Raw genomic sequence first — 16,779 nt, forward strand, 5'->3', positions numbered from 1 at the left:
TGCCTCCAAAACTGGGTTTTTCTGAGAATTACTGCTGATGTCACCATTACTAGGCATTCCTAGGTGACCCAGCCAAGATCACATAATCAGTCTGGGTCCTCGTTGCAGCCCCCCAGCCTGAAGGTTGCAGAAGCCCCTGTGCTCGAATTCCAGGCCCCCCGCCCAATTCCCAACACTGTGTCGCCAGCACCGGCTCTCCTTCCCTTGGGACCAGCCCTGGGGGATGGAGCGAGACCATGGCGTCCCATCCATTGCCAGCTGCAGACCCTTTTCCCCCAGTGAAGCCTCGCTCCTGGCCCCGGGCAGACGCCTTCCTCTCCTGGACTGCAGAAGGCCTTTCTGGTGTCCTGCTGGTACCCAGGGCAGGTGGCAGCCCCGCTCCCTGGCCCCCCACCCCTGCTCGGCTGGGACCCCGGCTTAAGGACAGGCCTCCTTGCGGGGGCAGCCTCTCATGGGCGTGCCCCCGGCCTCTCCCTGCCAGCCCTCACGGAAGTCCCTCCTTCCCTGTCCCGCTCCCTTCTCCTCATGCCTTTTAACCCTTTGAGTGGCAGGGCGCACCCTCCGGTGTTTCCAGAGGCCCCCTGCAGGCCCTTGGTAAATAAGGCAGGCTCACCCCACCGGGGATCTGGACTCCCACTGCCCGAAACGGTGGCCACTGGCCACACGGGACCATCTGAAGCCTTGAAATGAGGCTACTCCAAATGGACTGTCAGTGAAAAATACATACTGGAGGGAGACTACCTCATCAACAATTTTGTACTGTTTATATGCTGAAATAATATCAATATTTTGGATACACTGGGTTAAAAGAACGCTGATAAAATTAATTTTACTTTTTTCTTTTTTAACTTGATATGGGTGCTAGAAAGTTTAATATCTGAGAGAGGAAAGTTCGGGCCTCGATGTCTCCAGCAGGGTCTCGTGGACAAGGTTCTGGGGGTTGGGGGAAAGCACACAGGGGTTCTTCCGTCTGCCTGGCAGCAGCTTTGCCTCTGGAAAACCCAGACTCAGACCCACCCTCCCCACCCAGCCTCATTTCCTCCCCAGACCTCAGGTAGGGCCATGTGAGAAACTCGTGTTCCCCGTTGGCGTAAGGCTGGCCCTATTCCCTAAGGGACTAGCAGGAGGGAGCCTCACGCCACCAAGGTGTAAATGGCCGATGGCAGGAGGGAACGCTGGGCTGTCCTGCATCTGGTTGACCACAAGCTCTCCCCAGGCTGGCCCGGCAGCCCTGCCCACACCTGCCTCCTTGCTCGGCCAGGGTCCCACGCAGACAGCGGGGGTGTGGGTGGCTGTACCCCAGGCCCTCGGGGCGGCTGTGCATGCCCGCAGCGTGGTGCCCACCTCCTCCAGGGACACATCTGGGCTTCTCATCCCACGCCTCAGGCTCCAGGGAGACAGAGTCAGAGGCTGAAACTGCCTTCCAGGATGGCCAGGTCAGTGGGGGGTAAGACAAGTTTCCCCCAGCCCCCTCCCCCCCGAAGGATGCTGGGACACAGACCTGGGGAGACGGACGCAGAGGCCCGCCGAGACCAGGGAGCATCGCCCACAGAGGCCTGGAGCCCGGCCCTCCGGGACAAGCCTGGGGTGGGGAGCGGCTCCGGCGGCCAGGAGGGAGGCCGGGCAGGAGGAAGGGGAGGGGCAGAGCAGGTCCAGCTGGGGGTGCAGGGCCCCGAGGGCCACACTCGGAAGTCCAGACTTGATCCTGAGAGCCACTGAGGGCAAAGCAGTGACGTGCCGGGAGCCGGGGGGGAGGCTGGCGGCTGACCTGCCTTAACGGGTGCACCAGGAGAAGCTGGGGCACAGACCACACACCTGTCTGATGCCAAGGGGGTGGGTGGAGGCTTATCGAAAACCCAAGGCTCATCCAGCATGCAGGTGCAGAGGCCGGTCTCCAAGGGGACTCTGCCCGCGTGGACTTATTTAATCTACACAGCTGTGCAGGGCGGGAGGGACAGCAGGGAGAACTGTCGGACTTCTGGGACATACGCGTGGATGAATGAATGAACTGTAACCCCCAGTCCTGACATTGTGCATTGACTGCAGTAGGCTAAATCACACTTGAGAATCGGTTTGATCCTGCGCTTGGCCCCCTTCAAGCTGCACGAGAAACCTTGTGGCTGGAGCTGCTGCAATGAGCCACGGGGGAGCCAAGGAGAAGGGGGGACTCAGGCTGGGGGCAGGATGCAGTGCCCTGGGGAGGAGGCGGCCTGGCCCGGCAGCCTCCAGTCCATCCTGGCAAGAGCCACCCTTTCTCCCGGACCCCTCCCCACAGCCAGCCCTCTCCCTCTGGCTCCCGCCTCTCCCCCACTGTCCTGGAATTAATAAAGACTCCAAGCAGACTGTGGTTTTCAAGTCTGAAAGCCGGTTCCTGCCCACGTCACTGCTCCAAGAAGAGAGGGGCCCAGCTGCTTCCCAGCACCCCCTTTCTTTCCCTTTCCTGGGGAGGGGCAGGCACTCAGGTGCACCCCTGATATCCCCTTTCCCCCGCAGCAGGCGCATCCCAGGCAGGGACCCTCAGCCCCTGCCCCTGAGCAGCCCCTCCCCCCACCCAGGCAGGACAGGGCTTTAGCTCCTCATAATCCCCATCAAGGCACCCCCGGATAAACACACGCTGCAAGGAAAAGCTGTACACTTGCGGTGCAAACACTGCCTGAAGACAGTTTTCCTAGCCTGCCACGCCCCCCTTCTAAAATTCTGCAGCCAGTGCCGCCTGAGGCCAGGAGGAGATTGCCCAGGGTCCCAGGGTGGCCCAGTGCAGAGCCAGTCGCTGCTGTACGAAAAGCCAGAATGACCCTTGCAGAACTAGAAGGGGTAACAGTAGCACTAGTACTCGTACCAGAGGACTATAGAGCATTTTGAACCGGCAGCCATGGTGCAGAAATACATAACCACATTTTATTTATCTTCGGAATAACCCTTGTAGATAGAGATCATTGTCACCCTTTGGCGGGTAGACCAGGAAACTGGAGCTCCATGGAGAGGGTACCCAGCTAGAGAGTGCCAGAGCAGAATTTACTCCTAGGTGCTCCAGATGCGCACAACACTCCTGGCCAGAGGAGGGGGCCAAGGGGCCTGTCGTGTGCTCCTAGCACCCAGCCACGTGCCCCTCCCTCCGGGCGCAGAAAAGCCCAGCTGTGGTCGAAGGCTAGTGCCAGCTTCCCTTTCCTCTCGTCTGGCCCCGAATTTCTTCCCTACCCGCCGTGGGACAGGACTCCCCCCACCCACACACACACCAAACCCAACAACAGAGCCAGGCTCCTCAGGCAGGCAGGAATGGGCACCCCGAGAGCTCAAGATGCTGGTCCCGGCGGTTTTGGCGCAGGGCCGCCCCCTCCTGGCCGCCAGGGGAATGTCAGGGAGGGACCCAGCAGTCTGGGGGCTCCCAGGGCAGGCCTGGGGACACCGGAACCAGTCTGGGGGCCAGCAGAGTGCATGCGGGGATAGGTGGTGGCCGAGGGAGAAGGAGAGGGGCTGGGCTGCCTCTCGGCCCGTGCGGGCTCCCCGGGCCCCTGCTCCTCACCTGCAGGGCACCTGGGGACCCAGCCTGACCTGTGCCAGACGCCGCGGTCCATGCAGGACTGGAGATGGGGCTGTGACCCTGACCCAGGCAGAATGGAGCGCCTGTGGTGTTTTGCGCCCCACCCCCCAAAACCCCCCCCTAGATGCTCCAAGGGGCAACCCCAGCCATGGCCTTACCTCCCAGGACCGGCCCAACACCCCCTCCCCAGTTTGGGGCAGGGCCTGTCTCCGGCCCGGCCTGGGGACGTTGGGGGAATCTGGAGGGCTGGGGTGGGGGCAGAGGCGCGAGACAGCTGGCCTGTGTCCCCACACTGGGCCCAGGGCCCAGCCGGAGGGGCGGGGGCCTGGCCACTCGGGCCTTGGCTGGGGCTGGGGCTTTTTGGCCGGGCTGCCGGGCCCTCCCCCCGCTTCCTCTCCCGGGGGCTGTCCTGGCAGAGGCCCCCCTCTCACTTTCTGGCGGGAACAGGGCCAGCGGCGAGAGAACAGCCACAGAGGGAAAGAGGGAGCGATGGGGGAAGCTGTGTGTGTGTGTTCGTGTGTGTGTGTTTTAAGGAAAAAGGCCTACAGGCCGGGCAGCGCTAGCCTGGGAGGCTTGTGAGCCGAGCCTTTCGTAATTGCCCCCCTCCCGCGGCCCCCTCCCCCAGGCCTCCCCCTTCTCCCGCCCTCCCGCCCGCCCTCTCTCCCTCCCTCCTTCCCTCGCAGCCGACGAGGCAGCAATTACGCTTTGGGGATAAAACGAGGCGCGGAGAGCCGGCTGGGGCATTTCTCCCCGAGATGGCGGGTCTGACAGCTGCAGCCCTGAGGCCCGGAGTCCTTCTGCTCCTGCTGGCCGCCCTGCACCCCTCACGGCCCGGAGGTAAGGCCCCTCGCCCCGTCCCGGGGTGTCCCGCAGCCCTCGGGCCAGTGGCTGGACCTACGCGAGGGAGCCTGGCAGACAGGTGCCCCGGGGCCCAAGAGGAGGCCCGCACCCCCAAGGGTCCTCCAGGGGGGTCCCCTCAGCCGCCGGACCCTTGGGGCTGCCTCTTGGAGCGTGCCGAGGAGGATGTAGTCGAGCAGATGTCCGTGTGGGGTCCCCTTGGGTCCGCGGTGCAGGCAGTTTGCACGCCCATGGACCCAGCCGGTGGTGCCCGCATGCCTGGGGAGCAGGGGACCTGGGTTGGAGCCCAGCTCGGTCGTAGCGAGCTGGGTGACCGCAGCAGGTTCCCTGTCCCCTGGGAAGCCAAGATCCCCCCTCTGTGGAAGGTCAGGATCAAGTCGGCGACGGGGCCGCGCGTTAGGAGGCTGGGCTGTGGTCTGTCCCTGGCGAGGAGGGCTGGGGCTTCTGACCATGTGCGTGTGCGTGAACAAGTGTGCTGCACAGGTGGGCATGCGTGTGCCGACCGTGGCCAGCGTGTTCCTCGGAAGCGGGGGATCTGGGAGGGTCCGAGTGCCCGTTCACAGGCTCGTCCCCAGGCAGGTGTGTGGAGGGAGTGGTTACGGGGTCCGTGCAGGTACCTGTTTGTGTGAGCCAAAGCCCGTCACCAGACAGACACGTCGGGAGATCAGGTTACTGCTCTGGTGTCCAGGCACGACACTGGGTGCGGATTGTCAGGGTGGGTGATACTCTGTGTGTGTGGCGGGGGGTGGGGGAGTGGGATGGAGCACGGTCAAGGAAAGGGGCTCTGGGCAAGATGTCCATCTCCTGGCTGGTGGCAGAGGCTAGTGCGGGCCGTGGGGGGTGCTGGACCCGAGCCCAGCTGATTATCAGGCCTGAGGGTGCCATCTGGGTGCAGTTGTGCAGCTCGGGGGGCCCTGGGTGTGGCCAGCTGGGGGGTCCTGAAGGTGCATCCTGGCGTGGGAAGAGAGAGGTACAGCTCACGAGCCTTTCGGTGGAGTGGCCTGGGTGGAGCCTGGTTTCCATTGAGTCCTCCTTCCATGAGAACCAGACCTTGAGTTGGGGGGGACAGGGCGGGGCGGCAGGGGGAGCAGGGCCAGGCCGGAGCGCTGGTGCGGGGGGCCTAGGCAGGAGCGGCAGCTGTTTCCGTAAGATTGACCAGCCGGGCAGGACTGCTGGGAGCTGGGGCTTCCTGTGCAGGGGTCAGCTGCTGGGCCTGGACGCGGCACGGGGACGTGGGCACCAGCAGGCGGGGCGGGCGGGGAGAGGCATTCCCGGAGGACCAGCCGCTCCCTTGCCTGAGAGCAGCAGCTCCGGGCCTGTCTGAGCCTCCTCACCTGCAGGCGTGGGCCCCGAACACCTGCCCACCTGCCTTCCCAGGCAGGCTTCCTGCTAGAACGTGGCATTTAATCCTCACCGAACCTCTGGGCGTGGAGAACTCTCGCCTGCCCTTGACAAATGGGGAAACTGAGACCCAGACAGGCAGCCCCAGGGGTCCGTAGGAGCCAGTTCTCTCTCGTGGCCCGAAGGATGAGCAGGGAGGAGTTGGGGTGGGGGTGGGGGTCGGGGGCTCACAAGCAGCATTTGAGCAACATTCGGGAAGGGGCCAGCACCGGGGCTGGTCCTGCAAAATGACATCGCCTAGAACGTTCTCCTGTGTCCTCGGTGACACTGCGAGTGCTCGGCTGACCTGGTCCTTTGCAAAGAGAAACCTCAGCTCCGTCCCAGGCAGTGGCAATAGCTGGGTCCAAATAAGGGTCGTGTGAATTGATGAGGTTTTCTGGGGTCTGTGCTCAGAGACTACCAAACTCCGGACAGGGAGTGGGAGGGGTCTCGACCACACACACAGCCCACCTGGCCGTCCTGGGGGACCCCAGCCCCCTCAAGAGGGTGTCACACAAATCCCCCAACTCCAAGCAGAGGCAGGAAAGTGAGCTTCCCCGGGAGACTGTGAAGTAAAGGGTTAACGAGACCCTTTTGGGATGGGTCAAAAGCAGCTTTGAGGACAAACTGCCCCACAGCTCCATGCTGTTTAAAGGGGGGGGGGGGCGGGGAATTGAAGAGAGAGAGGGGGAAAAGTTAAATCAGGTATAATTCCTTCCCCACCCCCCAGAAATACTATCCGCTTTTTTTTCCCCCCCCCATTTCAGAATGTTAGCTGGTTCAGAATGGGGATTCTCAACCCTGGCTGCGTATTAGAATTTCCTGGGGAACTTTAAATGCTTCTGATGCCAGAGTCCCAAGAGCGCCCACTTTATTTTTGATCTGGAGAGTGGCCTGGCATGAGGAGGTTTTAAAAGTGCCCCCAGGGGGAGCAGATGTAGCCCAAGTGGTTGAGCACCTGTTTCCCATGTACGAGGTCTCAGATTCTATCTCTGGTACCTCCTTAAAACAAAAACAAGCAAACGAAAAAACCAACTCCCTTTGGCGAGTGGATGTAGCTCAGCAATTGAGCATCTGCTTCCCATGTACAAGGTTCTGGGTTCAATCCCTGGTACCTCAATTTTAAATTTAAAAAAAAAAATTTTTTTTAAGTGTCCCAGGTGACTCTGATGTGCCGCCAGGCCTGCAAAGGTCTGGGTTAGAGGTTGACCTGCTATCGGCACCTGCTGGGGCTGTCACCAAGGGTCAGCGCGTGCTGGGGGGATGGGAAGGGGACAGGGTCACCCACCGGGAGGACAGATGGTTTTTTTGGAAAACCCTTGGCAGGCTCTCTGCTCGCAAACAACAAGCCGCTTCATGCAGTCTTATCTGCTCTCCAAAGCCAGCCCCCTGGACTCTGTCCTTGAACCTGGAGCTCAGGCCCTGGGCCAAAGGCCCTGCGTGTGACTGGGGTCAGCCGTGGTTCCCGGGCCAGACGCCCCATCTCCCTGGCTCTCGGATTTTCCGGCTGGATAACGGGGAGAGCTATCCCTGCCCTCCTTATCTCCCAGGGTGGGTGGGGGGGCTCCAGTAATAGAACGTCTACAGAAGGGCATCAGATAAGGTCCGTGGGAATGTTATTTTTAGCACCGCCTATTCTCTTATTTAGAATTTGCCCATTTAGGTTAATTGACCCTTATAAATTAGACCTGATTTAGTGCCACGTTCTGTCTAGTGGGGGGGTAGCTGATGTGTAAACAGACATGCTGTGATGGAGGAAGCAGACAGGACTGAGGGAAGAGGCGGCCCGGATGGGTCCCAGGAAATCCAGGAAGACTTCCCGGGAGAAGTGACATATGAGTTAGAGGGGCTGTCAGTGGTTGCGAGGTGAGGTTCTTTCTCTGTGGGGCTCCGAGATTCTAACTCAAGACGAGGAAGACCTCTTTGGCAGGCAGGAAAGGTAGTGATCTTCCTGTCACTGGAGGCAAGCAAGCAGGAACATGAGGGGATGCTTGCAGGAGTTCCAGCCCAGACTAGAAGACTCTTCAGATCCCTGAGATTCTAGGATGAGATTCTAACATGCAAGAGACAAATTCCACCCTCGGCAAGCTGGTGGAACAAGCCAAACCCACATGAAACAAGACAAGCACACCCCAGGCCAACCACTTTGGGCCAGCAGAACTGCACAGGCGCAGGCTCGGAAAAAGCAGGGGGAGGATTTCAGCTCCGTCTGCGTGGAAGGGTAGGATTTGGAGAGAGGAGAGGGCATTCCTGGCAGGCCGAGCTGCCCAGTCCCAGACGTGGGGCAGGGCACGCGGGGCACCCGCTGGGGCCTGAGAAGAGGCTGCGAGCTTCCTGAAGGCCGTGCTCGACTCCTCCCCTCATTTGTTCTCCCCTGGGGAGAGGCAGGCAGAGCCGGGATCCTTTGCCCCCACTAGACCGTCTCCGTTTCCCAGTGCACAACGGGGATGGAACCCTCTAGCTCCCCAGGCCGTTATGGTTCAGGCGTGGAGCTTGGCAAGTGCTGCCGGGATCTGAATCATGGGGGTGGAGAGTGGGAAGAAGAGGAGAGCTGGGAAAGGGCAGGAGAGCCGGAGCGAGATGGGCAGGCGCTGGGGAGAAGGGAAGCAGAGGAGGAGCTGGCAGGCCTCAGAAGGCCACGGCCAGCCTGTGGGAGGCAGACACTTGGTGGGGAGGGAGGGACAGGAGACCCCCACGGCAGCCGGGGGTGATACAGGCCAGATCCAGCCATGACTCCACACCCAGCATGCCTCCTTGTCTCCACCTAATCCACCCCGCATGCATGAACACCAACTGCATACCCTGTCCCTGGACCATCAACTCTGCAATGATGTAGAAAAAAGTAGAGACCATAGGTTGCCATCGTTTTCTTGTACAATTACCGTGTGCCACACCCAGGACAGGATACAGTCTCCCACCTGAACCCTTTGATAGCTAGCAGCAACCTAGCGAGGCAGCAATTATCAGCCCCACAATGCCAAAGAAGAAACGGAGGCTCAGAGAGATTAAGCAACTTGCCTGAGGCCACACAGGTGGTAAGTGGCAAAACTGGGGTTGGAAGCCACGTGAGCCTTTGCCCTGCCCGCCCACCTCACTATTCCCTGCCGTCTGCTCTGGAGCCAGAGAGGAAAGAGAAGGCAAGAGAGAGCCATGAGGAAGGAGGGAGGGCAAAGAGAGCACGGGGAGGATGGCGCGAGGCTGAGGCAAAGCAAGCCCCGGGCAGGCAGCAAGGCCCCGGGAGGGCCATGTGGGCGCTTGGCAGCCGATGACAGGGCTGCAGTGTGCATTCCCAGCAGGCCCAGCCCCCAGGGCCGTGGCTCCGAGCCCCCGAGGCTCTGATTGCTTACAGGCTCCAGGCCCGGGATTGCAGTCCCTGGGGGGGGGGCCCCGGGCGGGTGAGGCACCTAGGTTCTGGCAGGGGGCAGCCGTGCCAGCCGGGCCGTCCCCACCCCCAGCCCACTCTGGGCCGCAGTTGGGGGGCCGATGGGCAGCCGGGCGGCGTGGCCTGGCCTCAGAAGCCAGATGTCCTGCCATGAGGCCTGCCCGGACACACTGCAGAGCTGCCTAGCGTGGCCCCCGCCCCCCAATCCCACCCTTGCCCCCCGAGACCCCCCCCAGGCCCTTTCGGCCATTGGCCGGGCGGCTGGTCGAGGCTGGGGGCTGGGGCTGTTGCCATGACAACAGCCGGCATCCCAGTCTGCCCCGGCAAGAACACCCCCGGTCCGTGGGGACTGAACTTGTGATCTTGGCCGAGGCAAAGTCCCCGGCCCTGGCCAGTGACTCTGGCTTTTCCTTAGGAAACTATTTGCTTTGCTCACTCACGGTGTCCCCCTCTGGGCCCCGGCATGTCCTCAGAGAGCCAGAGCCCCACCCAGCCGCTGTTCCCCAAAGCCAGCCTCACCCGGCCCGTCAGCGTGGGAACAGTCACCTTACCGCCCGCCGCCGCGGCCCTGCCTGCCCTCCACCACCCCGTTCTCTGCCCGGGCCTCTCAGTGCCGGTGCAGGGAGAGCAGGCTGCCCAGGAAGAGGCGCTGGGACCCAGCTCCCGGCCGGCTCCTCTCCCTGGCCATGGGCCGTGCCTCCAAGGAGACCCAGCAGCGGTGCTTCCACCCAGGAGGAAGGGCCCACGGGGGAAGCTGGGCTCCATCTTTCCAGCTGTGCGACCCAGGAAAAGGCCTCCACCTCTGACCCTCGGACGGCTCCTCTGCTAAAACGAAGAGTAACCCCGGCCCTTCCAACCTCGTGGGGCCACTTTGGGGCGCGAGAATGGGAGCAGGCTTTGGAAACCCTCCTTGCTTTATAGACGTGGCGTGTTGTCGCCGTCAGCATCGTCCCCAGGTTTGCGCTTGTTCTGGCTAACGGAGGACTCTACCTACTTCCTTCCAGGGGTCCCAGGTGCTGTTCCTGGCGGGGTTCCCGGAGGGGTCTTTTATCCAGGTAATGTACGGGAGCCGTCCTCGCCCCCAGGGCAGGAGATGAACATTCTCACTGCAGAAGGGAGCACTGACCCCCCTACCGACGGGGACCCAGAGTCACTCCCGCTTAAAAATGCAGTTTACATGACCCTGTTTCACAGCCATTCATTTTCTGGACAATAATTACCTCCTCTGAAAACTAAACCATCTTGTTGGTGAGGAAGTGGGGACATGGGTCCAGACATGCGTAGTTGCCAACAGGCCTTTGACCTGATAGTCCCACTCTTGGGACTCGGTTCAAAGGAAATAGTTCAAAAAAGAGACAAAGGACAATCTGCAGCAAGAGTCAGAGGAGTGTTTTTTTTGCAAAATGTAAAACAGGAAACCCGGCTGGTCAGAGAGTGTGAGTAAATAAACTAAGGAATATTATGCAGCCATTAAAAAGGATAAATATGCATTGCGTTGTGCAGCATGGTGAAGCGGCTTTGAAGCCAAAATAATACAAAGGCGATGAGGGTGCAGATGAAGACTGGGAGCCCCCAAAAAGAAAATGGGCAGGATGTTAGGTCAATGGCACCTAGGAGGGGTGTCATTGTTTTCTTTTAATCTAGGGGGGAAAGTACATTGAAAAATCAAAAATAATGCTTTCGACGTTTAAAAAAGCATTTGGATGTTCCAAATGTCAGTGGAAATGAGGGCAGCTACCAGCGCCCTCCCAGGCACAAACTGGGTCAGAGCCTTTGGTCCAATGTGATGGATGAGGAGGCTCCCAGTTTAAGAGTCCTGAGGCCCTGTCGCTCTGCTGGTGTGCCCTTCACCGTGGAGGTGGGGGGTTTGTCTGGAAGGGGTGCACTGATGGTTCTCTCTCCCTCAACACAGGGGCTGGTCTCGGAGGCCTTGCAGGAGGAGGTGAGCGCAGAAACCAAACTCGGTTCCTCCCAAAGGAGTCTCCTGCCCCTGCCGTGCTCCCGCTGGGTGCCTCCCTAGCCCACCCAAGTCTTGGGACCTCAGGACCCTAGAAGGCCCACAGCAAGGGCTCCCTCCTTTTACAGACCTTGCGTCTCGGACAGCCTTGTCCGAGAACCAGAACACCAGGTCTCCCCCTGGTGGTCTTACCTTCTTGCCTATTTCTTCCGATCCTCAAAAACAGCCTTGCTAAGCTGGGGGGGGTCTCCTCAGCCCCTCTCGAGGCCGAGACACTGAGGTTCAGAGCTTGTGAACCACCCATTGGGGGCAGAGCTGGGTTTCCCTGCAGGCCTCTGGGCTCCCAGGGGTGCCCCATCTTAGAGGGGGGGACCCTCCCTGACAGTCCTTTAAGACCCCTTGCTGACATCCCACAACGTCCTTCGCCCTATCTGGGGGGATAAGTAGTAGGACTGGTGGGCTGGGGCTCCCCTACTCACTGCCCTCTCTTCCTTCTGCAGCGCTGGGGGCTGGAGGCAAACCACCTAAGCCAGGTAAGACCGAGGCCGCAGCACCGAGAGGGGCAGGGCCACAGGGGCAGAGGTGGGGAGGGCCTGCAGAGCTGTGAGCCCTGCCGAGGGGCCAGGAGGCAGGAGGGGGAACAGTTGGCCGGACCCCGGGCTTCCAGGGGAAGGAGGCCGAGGCAGCTGGACGGCCTCCCTTTGTGAGGAGTGTCCAGCATCTGGAGGCCCCTTCCTGCACACGGCCTCCGACGCAGTCCTGGGGCACGGCAAAGTTGGGGGTTGATGCTCCTTGGACCCAGAGTCTGTAAACTGCCTCCTAGGGCCCGGACTCTGCCCCCATGGTCCCTGGACCCGAGACCAGGCTCCGTCTAACCCCAGCCCCAGGCCTCAGTCTACCCTGGCCTCGATGCCCGTCTGAGCCCTCATCTTGCCCCAAACTGAGGGCTGGCCCCAGACCAAACCCTGAGCTCCGACCCCAAGCCCAGACTGCACCCTGCCTGGCCCCAGAAAGCGCTGCCTTGCTGATCCCAGACCCCCACCAGCTGTGTCCAGACCATGGAGCTTTCCAGAAAGAAGGTGTGGCCAGCTCAGTCCTGGTCTTGCTCATGCGAGCCCCTTCTGCCACCCATCAGACCCCCCAGAAAAGAGGGGCGGGTAGTCCCTCCAGGAAGCACTGCTGGATAAGGAGCAGGTGGAGGGCCAGATTTAGGACCCGTGGCATGAGACGGTCTGCACATGCCTGGGCGCCCCACCTCCACGCCGCGCCATGCCGCCCTGGCTCGCAAGCGAGGCTCGGGGACACTGTTGAGATGTCCAACAGCCCTTAGGAAATCCTGACGTCCAATGATCCAAGCACGAATGAATCTGCTAGACCCGGCTTCCCATTCTCCGAAAGCCCATCTGGTGGCAAAACCCCAGGCTGGGGCGCAGACATGGGAGTGGGCAGGGGGGGCAGGATGCTTGGGCCAGGCGGTTGGTAGGGGCTGCAAGTGCAGGAGGCCTGGGGCTGACTGCTTAGCTCTGCCAGACCCCACCTCCCGCCTGCCCAGAGGGGTGAGGCACCTTCCTGGGGTCCCGAGTGGTAGAAGGAACGCAGGGAGGGAAAAGGCTGGTGGGCGCAGGGGTACGGCGGGGGGGCGCTGAGCTATCCCCTCGGCCGCCGGGAAGACCAGGCAGGCTCTGACTGAACAGCCGAGGGAAGACAGACGCCACTGCAGACCCCAGGACTGACGGTGGCTCGGGCGAAGCATCTAGCTTCAGGTTTCACTTCCCAAGGACTTCCAGCTCAGGGCGCAGGAGCAGACCAAAAGGACAGTCAGAGCAGTGCCGCCTGAACGGGGCCTTGTCCCCAAGGCAGGGGACTGGATGCCATGACCTCCCTGAGGTCCTTTTCAGCCTCAGGATGCAGGCCCCCAAAGGCCTTGGCAGGGCCACCGTGGCACCCCTGAGGGGCGGTCCCCCATCCGGGTTGTGGGGACATCCGGGCCGGCCCAAGGGGATGGAAAGGGCCACGGGCTGCATGTGTCATGCTCTGCTTGGGAACAATTAATCCCTCGGCGGGTAGAGGGTGGGTGGCCTGCAGCTGCCCCACGTGGGCTACAGCAGGCAGAGGGCAGGCCCGAGCTGGCTCTGGGCTCAACAGGGGCTCAGGGGGGGACCCAGCAGCCAGCACTTCCCTCACCCTGAGTACCAGCTGGAGGCCAGCCGCCCACCCAAGACGGGCAGAGGCAAGGCCAGGAAGCCGTGGGGCGTGCCCACTGGGGGCCTGGCAAGTTGCATATGCTGGGTACTGTCCATCCCCTGGGTGCTCCCTGGCCCCGGGGAGAGCAGGGACACAAGGCCATGCCGTTGTAGGGAAATGGAGCCCCCAGAAGGAAGCAGCTTGCTCAAACACACAGAGTGGGAGGGGCAGAAGGATTCGAATCCAGACCTCTCAAGACTGGGAAGGGGTAGGCCGGGCAGACCCCTGGGCTCCTGGCTGAGGTCAGCTCCTCACCCTATTCTCCTCCTTTCCAGGCGCTGGACTCTTTGGGGCATTTGGGGCAGGTGAGTCCCAAGGCCCTTCCCTGCCTCAGCAGGTAGGGCAGGCAGGGGGGAAGTGGTCATGCCAGATGGCGGTCTGGGTCCAGAACACTCTGGGGTGGGAGGGTGGGAAGGGCAGCCCACTGCAGAGGGAAAGACTGTCCCCCTCAGCCCCCACCGGACCTGAACCTGGCAGAGGGCTGACCCTTGCCCCTGCCCAACCTCTTCTTGCTTCCTGTTCAGTTCCCTCCTCTGTTCCCAATGTCTCTGTGAACAGGAAGGGACTGAGTGTGTCCCCTGCCCTCTTGGAGCTCAGGAAACAGGCTGGCTGGAGAGAAGCCAGGGACAGAGCTGGGGAGGGGCAGGGCGCACGGTGCTGGGTAATGCACTGGGCAGGCCCGAGGCCTTGCCTGCCCACCTAGCCCCTCCTGGAGGGAGACTGGCTGGAGTTAGAGACCCACCTTCCAGATGAGGGGACTGAGCTTCCAAGGGGCCCAGGTCACACAAGCAGGAAAAGTGGGGAGTCAGGTGAGCCCCCCTGGGGTCCTCCCCCATGTTCAGGTCAGTCCCCAGAGAGGATCCGCCTGTGGGGCCAGGACCTGACATCCCAGGCCGGGGCCTGGAGGAAAGTTTTTCACGTAATTGGAAACACACCGAGCACAGTTGTGAACTGCAACCTGACTGCCCCGCGGTGCTGGCCAAGGCCATGGAATGTCTCCAGGAGGGGGAGAAGGAGCGATTGGGCCCAGATGTGGGAAGGAGCAAGCCCGAGGGACCCATGCGGCGTCCTGTAAACATTTTAGCATCGTTCTGCGAGCGAGCAGGCTCCAGGAGGGCAGGGCAGCCTGACAGATAGCCCGGGCAAGGGGAGCCCAGCCGAGGGTAGAAGGGGCTCCCCAGAACAGGGGAATAGCAAAGGGTGGGGGCTGAGGCCAGGGGCACCTGCAACAGGGCAGAAAGCAGGCAGGGCTGCTGGGTGGGGTCTGGGCCCGCAGAGACGGCTTAGCGCCGGCCCTGCAGAGAGCCCTGCCAGGGCCTCTGGGAGCACTGCAGGGTGCTGGCGAACCTTCCAGGGAAAGCAAGTGGTTGACAGGGAGCAGTGGTCACCATACGGGGCTGCTGCTTTATCAGGATTGACCCCTGATGACCAAAGGCCAAGTCCAGCTTAGGGACCTGAGGGGCCCTCACGCTGACCACAGCACTGCCAGGGTCCTGCCCCCACCCAGATGGGCCCAGGAGCGACGCCCACCCCCCGGCCTCTCCTCACCCATCTCTGTCTCCTTCTCCCTGCAGGGGCTGGAGGGCTCGCCGGCGCCGGCCCTGGGGCAGGTTTGTCTTTTTTTTTTCCCAGTTCATAATTTTTATTGCAAAGGGCATGTACAGAAATAACATGTTCTGGTGGTGCCCAAGCATCATCTGCTCCTTAAGATGCTAGAGGATTAGGATTCTAGATCAATAAGTAATCGTTTGGAACTAAGGCAGAGGAATTGAACGGTGTTTGGCTTGAACTAAACTGCTCATGCTCACCCAAGTTCTCTCCCTGCCCTACCTCTCTTTAATTGATAGAAAAATATTTGTCTCAAGGAAGGAGGGATCCTTTCCAGTGGGGAGTGGAGGGAGGAAATGAGATTAGGGAGGCACGCAGGAGGCCCTTCAGGGCAATTTGTCATAAATCATTTCTCAAGCTGGGTGGCGGGCATGTGGGGGGAGGGGCACGCGGGCCAGAAGCGCCTCTGGGGACCAGAGCCACGTCCCCTGAATCCTGAGCCAAGCCGAGGGCGTCTGCCCAGCCAGGGAGGCAGTCAGGGGACAGGGGTGCTGGCCAGCACCCCCAGGGAAGCAGGCCCTGTCCTAGGCACCGAGGCAGAGGTGAGGCAGGGGCCTCCTGCCCAGGGCAGGCGGTAGTCACCGCTGGGTGCCCAGTACTATGACAGCCAGAGTGACGAGGGCTGCTTGAAGGAAGCCCCAGGGGCCAAGGGGGCCCAGAGAAGCTGTTCACCTCAGCAGGGTTCAAGGAGGACTTGCCGGAAGAGGTGGGTGTGGACGTGTTACCCCGAAAGACGTGGGCCCTCCTATGAGTCTGAGCGTGCACTCTGGCACATACTGGGCTCCAAGACCCCACCCGGTCCTGGTGACACGAGTTCTACAGAAAGCAGAAGGACCCGGGTGCCTTCCTGGGGTGGGCGGGGTCAGGCGAGGCCGGGACTGTAGGGGTCCCCCCCAGGTCCAGCAGCTCCGGGCCTCACCTGTCCTCCCCTCCCCAGGGCTCGGGGCCTATCCTGCGGGCACCTTTCCGGGGGCCCTGGTGCCCGGCGGAGCAGCCGGAGCTGCCGCAGCCTATAAGGCTGCCAAGGCTGGTGAGTGGCCCCTTGGGGACGGGCCAAAAGCCTCTGGCTGCCCTGGGCCCTCCTCTCTGCAAAGGACCCCTCTTCATCCCAGCCCTGGAGGGGGGCGGGCAGGGGTCTGTCTCCCGTGTCCTCAGGCGAGGCTGTGCCCGAGTCTCGCAGGGAGTGGGCAGCCGGGCCGGGGTGCTGGACGGGCAGCCCAGCTCCTCGCTCAACCCTTTGCTCCCCCCGCTCGGGATCTGTAGGTGCCGGGCTTGGCGGGGTTGGCGGCGTCGGAGGGGTCGGTGGCCTCGGCGGTGTCGGCGGCGTCGGTGGCCTGGGCGGCTTGGGAGTGTCTACAGGTATGGTGGCGCGACCTGAGCCCCAGGTGAACCCAGGGGAAGGCCGCGGGCCCGGCAGGAGCCGGCTCTGACGGGCTCCTCCCATGCCAGGTGCGGTGGTGCCTCAGCCCGGAGCAGCGGTCGGAGCCGGAGCGAAGCCTGGGAAAGTGCCGGGTCAGTGTGGAGTCCCTGGGACTGGGGGGCAGAGGTCAGGAAGGGTCAGAGGCCCCCACGTCTGTCCCCGGGGCGGGGGAGGAAGGCTATGTCCGGGCTGCTGCAGGCCCAGGGTGCCGGGGTCTATGACGTCAGGGAGAGGGGCCCAGGCCTACCTTCCAGGCCCTTCTCCCAGAATCTCGGAGACGGCTTTGTGCCAAGCCCTCTGTCGACAAGGGGGGAAACTGAGGCTCGGAGGGCAGAGCCCGTGCCGAGGGGCCCCCAGCTAACCGTGGCAGAGCTGGGATGGACCCGGGG

General features: G+C 62.0%; 1 protein-coding gene across 9 annotated transcripts in view; it reads left to right on the forward strand.

Annotated features, from left to right (window-relative positions):
• The first annotated feature begins 4,194 nt into the window (after positions 1–4,194).
• Positions 4,195–16,779, forward strand: part of ELN (elastin) — a 31,935-nt gene continuing 19,350 nt past the window's right edge. For 7 of the 9 annotated variants that reach the window (XM_012526235.4, XM_058285936.2, XM_012526237.4 and 4 more), the window contains exons 1-9: positions 4,195–4,378; positions 10,166–10,216; positions 11,074–11,103; positions 11,619–11,651; positions 13,638–13,667; positions 14,937–14,972; positions 15,908–16,000; positions 16,234–16,329; positions 16,420–16,482. In XM_012526235.4, coding sequence (XP_012381689.2) covers positions 4,297–4,378; positions 10,166–10,216; positions 11,074–11,103; positions 11,619–11,651; positions 13,638–13,667; positions 14,937–14,972; positions 15,908–16,000; positions 16,234–16,329; positions 16,420–16,482 — 514 coding nt within the window. In that variant the 5' untranslated portion in view covers positions 4,195–4,296. The remainder of the gene's footprint in view (positions 4,379–10,165; positions 10,217–11,073; positions 11,104–11,618; positions 11,652–13,637; positions 13,668–14,936; positions 14,973–15,907; positions 16,001–16,233; positions 16,330–16,419; positions 16,483–16,779) is intronic. The other 2 variants (XM_012526232.4, XM_012526234.4) reach the window with 1 other exon arrangement.

Source organism: Dasypus novemcinctus, chromosome 23, assembly GCF_030445035.2.
Source record: "Dasypus novemcinctus isolate mDasNov1 chromosome 23, mDasNov1.1.hap2, whole genome shotgun sequence".
NCBI lineage: Eukaryota > Metazoa > Chordata > Mammalia > Cingulata > Dasypodidae > Dasypus > Dasypus novemcinctus.